Raw genomic sequence first — 11,504 nt, forward strand, 5'->3', positions numbered from 1 at the left:
AATAACAATAATAATCTAGCTGATCACCTTAAAAAGACCAAAAGTCACCAGGTTCAAGGCAGGTTCTAACTTCTGACTGAAGATTTATTTTCTCTGAGATTGCACCATGTATATAAAAGCTTGGGGGCTGAAGGACCTTTGGTTTAGGCTTGAAAATTCAATTTTATAGCACAGAATTCTATGTTCCTTTCATTTTCCTCTCCTGATAATATTTATTTTGTTGACTCTACTGCCCTCTTGCAATATTAATCTTGTGTTTTTTGGAGACCCAGGTAAATTAGGAGCCCTTTCACTACTGATGCACAAGAATAGAATAGGAATTTGCAATAAATTATGCCCCCAGGGCCAGAGAGAACTGAGGAGGAATGAGTTTGAGTTATTGTAATCATATAATATTACTATAAATATTGCAAAGATCTAAATTATGTAGTGGGAGATAAAGAAGTGACTCTCTGGGTTCCCTTCTTAAATAAGAAGAAATTTAAAAAAGGAAATTTCTGATGGCCATCCTCCACCCTCTCCAGTCAGAAGTATTTAATATCTCATCTTTCCAACTATACCATAAATTCCTTGATTTGATGACCATAGCCAATTTTTCTTTTTGTCTCTCAAAATGACTTTCCTATTGACTAAAAATCATGACCACAAAGAAATAGATGAGCTAAATAGCATGTCAATCCAAATATTTTATATTATCAAAATACATTTAAGAATAAATAAGACATAGTATTTTTTTATTTTAAAAGCTCATCTGTAAAAACTATTTTTACCTTCTAATATTCTTTCTTCACATTCCAATAAGTTCCAAACTATTACATAGTCACAAGATGCAGAACAGACAAAAAGTGGATTAACTGTGTTTCCAAATGTCACAGCAGTAATTGACTGATGATGTCCTTCCAAGTGCAATGGCTAAAAAAAAAAAAAAAAAAATCAACAAGTACCAATATTATACATCATTACATAAAATACAAAACTAAAAAAAAAATAAGATTCAAATCTTCTGAAATTTAACATTCTCATTAGTATTTGATTAAATACTATTTTTAGAAATACTGGAAACATACTAAGCTCTTAATAACAAATCTTGAATTTAATTCATATAATTTCCATTCATAATCCTGGCAAGAACCATATCCCACAAAATTCAAAGAGATCAATCATTGTCTGTAACAGCCTTTAAAAAAAAAAAACCTTCTGGATTTTAAAGCTTGTTTGAAAAGCCCTATTTATTTCGTCCTTACATCTAAAGCTACTTTAAAAACCTGTGTTAGTAATCTTTTAATACCATATAACAAATTATGTTACGTATTATATATTCATTTATTGTAGAGTTTATTTCAATATTTTTAAGTCTTTGTGACCCCAGTTGGGTTTTCTTGGCAAAGATACTGGAATGGTTTACCATTTTCTTTTCCCTTTCATTATACAGAGGAGGAAACTGAGGTAAACAGAATTAAGTGACTTGTCCATACTCATACAGATAGTAAGTATCTGAAGTCACATTTGAACTCAGTTCCTCTTGACTACAGGAGCAGTGTTACATCCACTTTACCACCTCATAGTTCATATTCCTTTGTATCATACTTTATAAACATAACATATTCAGTATAAATTTTAAGTACCTGATTGAAAGGGCTGTTGGTATTCCATATGCAAAGTTTATTTCCATTTAAAGGGAAAGCACAATAATGTTGACTGCAAGCAAGTTGAACATGAGATGCTGATTCTTCAGATTCCATTAAATGTCTTTCTTGAACTATGTTAACAACATAGCTAACCTTATTAGAAGAGGCATTTTCTGAAGCTTCCATATTAAAGCTGAAAATAAAAAGTTACATAATCTCTATTAAGATATTTAAGGCTGATATTATAACTACACCTCAAAAAATTCTTAATTGATCTAATTGTGGCAAAAACCATGTCTAATACTTAATTTGTACTAGTGAAGTATAATTTGAAGACTTCGCTTCAAGTTCTGACTAACTCACAAACTGTGAGGCTCCTAAATTTTTTAATCTGCAAAATGAGATAATCAAAAGTAATTTACTGAACTGTAACCTAAAATTTGGGCATTAAAAATTACATATATGGAGAACCACCATTCAGTTTTAATGCATTAAATAAGCTTCCCAAAAAATGCTTAATTTAGACATAGACATTTCATAGGTTACTGTGCAATCATTGAAGGTTTTTGAATAGGGGAGTGATATATGAGTTGTGCTTCCAAAGGTTGGAAAGTACTGTTTTTTTTTTTATTATAACTTTTTATTGACAGTATATATGCATGGTAATTTTTTACAACATTATCTCTCACACTCACTTCTGTTCTGACTTTTCCCTTCCCTCCCTCTATCTTCTCCCCTAAATGGCAAGCAATCTTATACATGTTAAATAAGTTATAGATATCCTAGATACAATATATGTTTGCAGAACCAAACAGTTCTCTTATTTCACAGGAAGAATTGGATTCAGAAGGTAAAAATAACCCTGGAAGAAAAACAAAAATGCAAACAGTTTGCACTTATTTCCCAGTGTTCTTTCTCCGGGGATAGCTGATTCTGTCCATCACTGATCAATTGGAACTGAATTAGATCTTCTCTTTGTCGAAGAAATCCACTTCTATCAGAATACATCCTCATACAGTATCTTTGTTGAGGTATATAATGATCTCCTGGTTCTGCTCATTTCACTCAGCATCAGTTCATGGAAGTCTCTCCAAGCCTCTCTGTATTCATCCTGCTGGTCATTTCTTATAGAACAATAATATTCCATAACATTCATATACCACAATTTTACCCAGCCATTCTCCAATTGATGGGCGTCCATACATTTTCCAGTTTCTAGCCACTACAGACAGGACTGCCACAAACATCTTGGTACATACAGGTCCCTTTCCCTTCTTTAGTATCTCTTTAGGATATAAGCCCAGTGGTAGCATTGCTGGATCAAAGTTGGATAACTTTGGGGGCAAAATTCCAGATTGCTCTCCAGAATGGTTGGATTCGTTCACAACTCCAACAACAATGCATCAATGTCCCAATTTTCCCACATCCCCTCCAACATTCATCATTTTTTCCTGTCATCTTGGCCAATCTGACAGGTGTGTAGTGGTATCCCAGAGTTGTCTTAATGTGCATTTCTCTGATCAATAGTGATTTGGAACACTCTTTCATATGAGTGCTAATAGTTTCAGTTTCATCATCTGAAAATTGTCTGTTCATATCCTTTGACCATTTATCAATTGGAGAATGGCTTGATTTCTTATAGAGTAAATTCTCTATATATTTTGAAAATGAGGCCTTTATCAGAATCTTTAACTGTAAAAATGTTTTCCCAGCTTGTTGCTTCCCTTCTAATCTTGTCTGCATTAGTTTTGTTTGTACAAAGGCTTTTTAATTTGATGTAATCAAAATTTTCTATTTTGTGATTAATAATGATCTCTAGTTCTGCTTTGGTCACAAATTCCTTCCTCTTCCACAAGTCTGAGAGGTAAACTATCCTATGTTCCTCTAATTTATTTATGATCTTGTTCTTTATGCCTAAATCATGGACCCTTTTGATCTTATCTTGGTATATGGTATTAAGTATGGGTCCATGTCTAATTTCTGCCATACTAATTTCCAGTTTTTCCAGCAGTTTTTGTCAAATAATGAATTCTTATCCCAAAAGTTGGGATCTTTGGGTTTATCAAACACTAGATTGACATAATTATTGACTATTTTGTCCTGTGAACCTAACCTATTCCACTGATCAACTAATCTATTTCTTAGCCAATACCAAATGTTTTTGGTGACTGCTGCTTTATAATATAGTTTTAGATCAGGTACAGCTAGGCCACCTTCATTTGATTTTTGGGAATTTTGTTATTTTTTTTCTAGGTCATTAAAATTGTTTCTTGGGAGTCTGATTGGTATAGCACTAAATAAACAGATTACTTTAGGGAGTATTGTCATATTTATTATATTCGCTTGGCCTATCCAAAAGCACTTAATATTTTTCCAATTATTTAAATGTGACTTTATTTGTATGGAAAGTGTTTTGTTATTTTGCTCATATAATTCCTGACTTTCCATTGGTGGATAGATTCCCAAATATTTTATGCTATTGATGGTTATTTTGAATGGAATTTCTCTATGTATCTCATGCTGTTGGATTTTGTTGGTGATGTATAAAAAGGCTGAGGATTAATGTGGATTTACTTTGTATCCTGCAACTTTGCTAAAGTTATGAATTATTTCTAATAGCTTTTTAGTACAATCTCTGGGATTCTCTAAGTATACCATCATATCATCTGCAAAAAGTGATAGTTTGGTTTCCCTATTATCTACTCTAATTACTTTAATTTCTTTCTCAAATATTATTGGCAAAGCTAGCATTTCTAATACACTATTGAATAATAATAGTGATAGTGGGCAAGCTTGCTTCACTCCAGATCTTACTGGAAAGGTTCCAGGTTTTCCCCATTGCATATGATGCTTACTGATGGTTTTAAATAGATGTTCCTGACTATTTTAAGGAAAAGTCCATTAATTCCTATACTCTCAAGTGTTTTTCTCAGGAATGGATGTTGGGTTTTATCAAATGCTTTTCCGGCATGTATTGAGATGATCATATGGTTTTTGTTAATTTGGTTATTGATATGGTCAATTATGCAAACAGTTTTCCTAATATTGAACCAGCCCTGCATTCCTGGTATAAATCCTACTTGGTCATAGTTATTATCCTAGGAATGATTTTCTTTAATCTTTTTGCTAATATTTTATTTAAGATTTTAGCATCAATATTCATTAGGGAGATTGGTCTATAATTTTCTTTCTCTGTTTTCAACCTACCTGATTTAGGTATCAACACCATGTCTGTGTCATAAAAGGAGTTTGGTAGGACTCCTTCAATCCCTATTTTTCCAAATAGTTTATGTAGCATTGGAGTTAATTATTCTTTAAATGTTTGATAGAATTCACATGTAAATCCATCTGGTTCTGGGGATTTTTCTTAGGGAGCTGATTAATAACTTGTTCTATTTCTTTTTCTAAGATGGGACTGTTTCACCAATTTACTTCTCTGTTAATCTGGGCAAGCTATATTTTTGAAGGTATTCTTCCATTTCATTTAAGTTATCAAATTTATTGGCATAAAGTTGGACAAAGTAACTCCTAATTATTGCTCTAATTTCCTCTTCATTAGTGGCGAGTTCTCCCTTTTCATTTTTAAGACCAACAATTTGAATTTCCTCTTTCCTTTTTTTAATCAGACTTACTAAGGCTTTGTCTATTTTGTTGGTTTTTTCATAGAACCAACACTTAGTTTTATTAATTAATTCAATTTTTTTTTTACTTTCAATTTTATTAATCTCTCCTTTTATTTTGAGAATTTCAAGTTTAGTGTTTGACTGGGGGGTTTTAATTTCTTCCTTTTCTAGCATTTTTAGTTGCAAGCCCAATTCATTGACCTTCTCTTTCTCTATTTTATGCAAGTAGGCCTCTAGAGATGTAAAATTTCCCCTTATTACCACTTTGGCGGCATCCTACACATTTTGGTATGACATCTCATTATTATCATTTTCTTGAGTGAAATTGTTAATTATGTCTATGATTTGCTGTTTCACTCATTCTTTAGTATAAGATTATTTAGTTTCCAATTTTTTTAAATCTATTTTCCCCTGGCTTTTTATTGCATGTAATTTTCACTGCATCATGGTCTGAAAAGGATACATTTACTATTTCTGCCTTATTGCATTTGAGTTTGAGGTTTCTTTGTCCTAATATATGGTCAATTTTTGTATAGGTTCCATGAACTGCTGAGAAGAAAGTGTACTCCTTTCTATCTCCATTTAGTTTTCTCCAAAGATCTATCATATCTAACTTTTCTAGTATTCTATTTACCTCTTTGATGTCTTTCTTATTTTGTGGTTTGATTTATCTAATTCTAAGAGTACAAGGTTGACATCTCCCACTATTATAGTTTTGCTGTCTATTCTTGCAGCTCTCTTAATTTCTCTTTTAAAAATTTAGATGCTACACCACTTGGTGCATATATGTTTAATATTGATATTGCTTCATTGTCTATGCTACCCTTTAGCAAGATAAAGTGGCCTTCCTTATCTCTTTTAATTAGATCAATTTTTGCTTTTGCTTGATCTGAGATCAGGATGCTACTCCTGCTTTTTTTACTTCATCTGAAGCATAGTAGAGTCTGCTTCAACCTTTTACCTTTACTCTGTATGCATCCCTGTGCTTCAAGTGTGTTTCCTGTAAACAACATATTGTAGGATTCTGACTTTTAATCCAGTCTGCTAACTGCTTCCTCTTTATGGGGGAGTTTACCCCATTCACATTTATGGTTAAAATGACCAATTCTGTATTACTTGCCATCTTGTTAACCCTTTCTTATGATTTTCTCCTTTCCTTCCCTCTTATTCCCTTCCCAAGTATTAAACTTGTGAACACCACTTGCTTCTCATAGCCCTCCCTTTTTAGTATCCCTCCCCCTGACCTTAGAGTTCCTCCTCCTTCTCCTATTTTACCCCTTTTCCTCACAATTTCTGTATTCCCTTCCACTTAGCTTACTCCTTCCTTTTCACTTTTCCCCTCCCACTTTTCAATGAAGTGGAAGAAGTTTCACCATAAATCAAATATGTCTAATATTTTTCTCTTTAAACCAATTCTGACAAGAGTATGATACACACTATGTTCATCCCCCTCCTTTCTTTCTTTCAAATATAATAGGTTTCCTTTGCCTCTTCATGAGATGTAGTACCCCCACTTTACCCTTTTCCGGGTACAATTTCCTTTCCACCTCTAGTTTCTAGTATACATGTGTTCTTTATATATCTTTATAATAGAAATATAGTTCCCAAGATTTATTTTTACCTTTTTAGGTTTCTCTTGAGTTCTATATTTAGAGACCAAATTTTTTGTTTAGTTCCAGCTTCTTCATTAGAAATAGATGAAATTCCCTTATTTCATTGAATGTCCATCTTCTTCCCTGAAAAAAAATGCTCATTTTGGCTGGGTAAGTTATTTTGGCTACATACCAAGTTCCTTAGCTTTTCGGAGTATCAGATTCTAGGTCCTTTGATCCTTTAATGAGGACGCTGCTAGATCCTGGGTAATCCTTATTGTAGTTCCTCTATATTTGAACTGATTTTTTCTAGCAGCTTGTAATATTTTTTCCTTGGTTTGATAGTTCTGGAATTTAGCTACAATATTTCTTGGAGTTTTGATTGTAGGGTCCCTTTTAGTAAGTGATCAATGAATTCTTTATGAAGTCTATTTTACCCTCTGTTTCTATAACTTCTGGGCAGTTCTCTTTTATAATTTCCTGGAATATAGTGACCACACTCTTTTTTTCATCATATTTTTCCAATAATTCTCATATTGTCTCTTCTAGATCTATTTTCCAGGTCTGTTGTTTTCCCAAGAAGGTATTTGATATTTTTTTCCATTGTTTCATTTTTTTAGTTTTGCTTGACTGATTCTTGGTGTCTCCTCTAGTCATTCAATTCCATCTGTTCAATTCTGATTTTTCAATGAGTTATTTTCTTCACTCACTTTTTTTATATCTTTTTCTAATTGTCCAATTGAGTTTTTGAGTTGTTTATTCTATGGAATTTTTTTTTCCATTTTGCCAGTTTTATTTTTTAGAGAGCTATTTTCTTTTTCCAATTCACTAATTCTGTTTTTCAAGGATTTGATTTCTTTATCTACTCTATCTTTAAATGAGTGGGATGACTTCTCCAGAGTCTCTTGCCAAGCTTCCCTTTCCTTTTCCCATTTTTCTTCTAGCTCTCTTGTGAAAGCCTTTTTAATTTCTTCTATGAGAATTTTTTATGTTAAGGACCAAATCATATCCCCTTTTGGGGATTCATCTGGAGACAGTCTGTTTTTAATCTTCTCAGGTTTTAAAGTTTGCTCTCTATCCATATAGAAGCTATCAATAGAGTCCATTTTAATTTTTTGTTCATTTTGTCAAAGAAGAATCAAAGAAAACAAACTAGCCAAAAAACAAATGCAATCTGCTTTTTTTTTTTTTTTTTTTTTTTTGGTGGGGGGGAGGCTGGAGCTGGATGGTATTACGGAATTTCCTCCACAGACTGCAGGAGGCAGCAGTGAGGCACTAGCAGGACAGTAATGGCTGCACTGAGTCTGTGCTCTGAGACTGCGGCTCTGAGAGGGTGCTTTCTACTGGCTTGCTGCCAGGACAAAGTAGCCAACACTGTGTTAAAGATCTCCCCTCAGAAACAGCTGAGATCACACCCCATCCCCTCAGTCAGCTTTGTACTCTGTCTGCTGTGCTGTGGCTGCCTTCAGTCTGCATGGTCTAACTGCCCCGACCCACACACAAAAACAGACCTTTTCTGGCAAATTTCAAGGATGTCTTTTGTTGGTAATTATTTGTGTTTTTTTTTTTTTTCAGTCAAGCACTAATTCTGAGGCCTTGTCATGAAATTAATTCTGAGAACAAAGACGGAGATTAAGTAGATGTGTGTGTCCTCTCCATCATCTTGGCTGGAAGTTGGAAAGTACTTTTTATGGTACAGTGGAATGTATGCTTTAAAAAGAGTCAAAAGCTCTGGATTCAAATTCTACTTGAGTTACTTACTACTGGACAAGTCGCTCAACCCTTACTAATCTCAGTCCTATAAAATATATATAAAGTAACAGTTGGACTAAACAACCTAAAAGGTCCCTTCTGGTGAAAAATCTATGATTACTTAAATATCTGATTTGCCATCAATAAAGTAAATGAATTATATATCTGAATGTGAAATACTTTGACTTTTTAGCTTGTCATCAGTAGGAATAGTAGATTTAAAAGTGGACTATGAATAAAAAACATTACTTATCTCACCCAAAATTACCAAATAATATAAAATCAACTGGACCACTAAAATATGCTCTTATCTGATAACCCATGTTCACTTTTTACTCCATTTTTATGCCCTTCTCCCAAATTAATTATACAAAACACAGCTCATATCATATCACTCCCCTAACTTAAAAACCTTCCATGACTCTACAATATTCACCAAATGTCTATGTTCTAAATTAGGCATTTTTTGCAAGTTCATTTTTTCTACCTGGTATTGAGCTATCAATACCTAATTTAATGCATTAAAACAATGGTTTTTAATATCCAAATTTTAGATTACAAATCAGTAAATTACCTTTGGTTACAAATTTTATTTAAATAAACTAAATGATTCTCCTTATGCTAGTTAGGTATAAATAAAACAAGTTATTTCTGTGTAAGTAAGGAGAAAGGGAAACATGATTTGAATAATACTCAGTAATTCAATTTCTTAAATATAGCATAAGAGTGGGGAAAAATGTGACTTGACATTGCACCTCTGCTAATAGCCATCTGACATTTTCGGTGCATCTGTTAAAATTATGACACATCTATCCAAAAACTCCCTTTCAATTTTATTAATTGGGATGACCAGTACAAAGTAATTACTGTCCCCAATGTTCAATTTATTTCTTCCAAAGAAAATAAATAGCTGGAATTAAATTAAATTCTTGGCCAAGAAAGACCTAATGTTTACTTTGAGATTATTTGTCTCATAATGCTTGCTCAGTTTCTCTGCTGCAGGAGTTCATAATCAGAGGTCCCCCCTTTAGAACGTCTGCTCCTTATTGGTTCCTTGTCCAGTATTTCTATTTGACGTTTAACTCAATCCCAAACACCCAGAAGGATTTGGTCAAAGGTTTCTTTACCTACTCACCCAAAGAATCTCTGATTAGACTGGAAAAGAGGGAGTGAACTTCGTTTTTTAATAATTTGGTAACTAGGTTTCCAAATAACTGGTCTCCTCTGTAATCCTACACACTTTCTTTTATGCATTTAAAGACATTATTCTGAGTAGGGATCTACAGGATTGCTCCAGACTTCCAAAGTGGTTCATGCCCTAGAAAAGGTTAAAAGCCCTTACTTCAGAGTTTAGAAAACCCCGGCAGCCGCAGGTTTGCAGGACTACAGAAGCAGGAAAGGAGCCAGATGGTCCCAGTTGAGAAGAGCACATTAAGAGGGAGAGGAAAATGGAGGAGCAAGGGGCAAGTCGAAAGTGTTAGGAGTTAAGGAAGTTTAAGATCCCTTCACCTACACTTTACAAGATCTTCTCCCAAGAGTGAATAAATTGGCGTAGTCCGAGGGGTTTACAATCGATGCCAGGGACTTGTATAGTAAGAGTCCCCGCCTCTGTATCCTAGGCAACAAAGACGCCAAGGATGGAGATGGTGTGCAGAATGGGACAATTCACTTTGTGAGCAAGGCGACTATTTCCAGATAATTGTAGATTATCTGGAATGTGACCAGATTCCACTAATCTGGTCTAGTAAGGATCGCAAGGGTTCGGTTCAAACCGGTTGAGAGCAGAGCGGGGGAGGGGAGTGGCAGTCCACAGAACCAGCAAGAAAGCTAGGTCTGAAAGCCAAATCCCGCCCTTCTACGACTTGGAATATCCTGCCCTTGCTCATTTCTTAAAGCAGGATTGGACTCGTGTGTGTGCGTGTGTGTGTCTGTCTCTATCTCTCTCCCAATCTTTGTGTTGCTGTCTCTCTCTCCTCCTTTCTTCTGCCTGTCTTTCTGTCTGTATCTCTCTCTCTCTCTCTCTCTCTCTCTCTCTCTCTCTCTCTCTCTCTCTCTCTCTCTCTCTCTCTCTCTCTCTCTCTCTCTCTCTCTCTCTCTCTCTCTCTCTCTCGTCTCTTTTGCCTGTCTGTCTGTCTGTCTCTGTCTGTGTGTATGTGTGTGCCTCATTGTCTCAGGCTCTGTGTCTCTGTGTGTGTCTCTCTCTGTCTCTTGTCAAATTTTGTCATTTCGACCTTCACAGCATCTCTATGTTCAATTGAAATGTGTTAAATCTGAGATTTCTTAAATAATAGCTTCTTTGGTTCTTCTTTCACCATGGAAACAGTATCTTCTAAGACTATCTTTTCCTTTCTTGAATATCAACATTTTCCTTGGAAATAGCACAAGATTTAAAGTCAGAGACCATCTGTTAAATCTTGCCTCTACTACTTGCTAAAGGATCACAAAAGTTAGAAGTGGCAGGAAATTCCACTCATTTTTTACATGAGGAAACTGAGGCCCTGAGAGTTGCAATACATAGATTGAAAGTAGCCAGCAGGATTCAAATACAAGTCCTACAACCAAAATTCAGAGTTCTTTTGGTCACATCTTGTTAATGGAAGTTTTCAGCAAGTTATATAACATTTCCAAGTCTGTCTGTCTGTGTGTCTGTCTGTCTGTCTCTCTCATCTACAAATCTTTTAGTTCTACCTCTAAATCTGATGATTTTTAAAACTATCATATCCTTGAATGTTGTTTGTTTCATCAGTTGTCTGATTCTTCATGGGTTTTGTTGGCAAAGATACTGAAGTGTCTTGCCATTTCCTTCTTCAGCTCATTTTTCAGAGGAGAAACAAGATGAAGTGACTTGCTCAAGATAATTTGGCTAATGTCTTAGGTCAGATTTGTAACTCAGATCTTTCTGACTCCAG

The 11,504-nt window shown here is 34.5% G+C and overlaps 1 protein-coding gene across 1 annotated transcript in view; it reads right to left on the minus strand.

Annotated features, from left to right (window-relative positions):
- Positions 1-9,849, minus strand: part of WDR27 (WD repeat domain 27) — a 246,826-nt gene extending 236,977 nt beyond the window's left edge. The window contains exons 1-3 of the mRNA XM_051998158.1: positions 9,731-9,849; positions 1,626-1,821; positions 771-912 (exon numbers count right to left, since the gene is read on the minus strand). Of these exons, the coding sequence (XP_051854118.1) occupies positions 771-912; positions 1,626-1,821; positions 9,731-9,849 (457 nt within the window). The remainder of the gene's footprint in view (positions 1-770; positions 913-1,625; positions 1,822-9,730) is intronic.
- Positions 9,850-11,504: the final 1,655 nt, after the last annotated feature.

Source organism: Antechinus flavipes, chromosome 4 (assembly GCF_016432865.1).
Source record: "Antechinus flavipes isolate AdamAnt ecotype Samford, QLD, Australia chromosome 4, AdamAnt_v2, whole genome shotgun sequence".
NCBI lineage: Eukaryota > Metazoa > Chordata > Mammalia > Dasyuromorphia > Dasyuridae > Antechinus > Antechinus flavipes.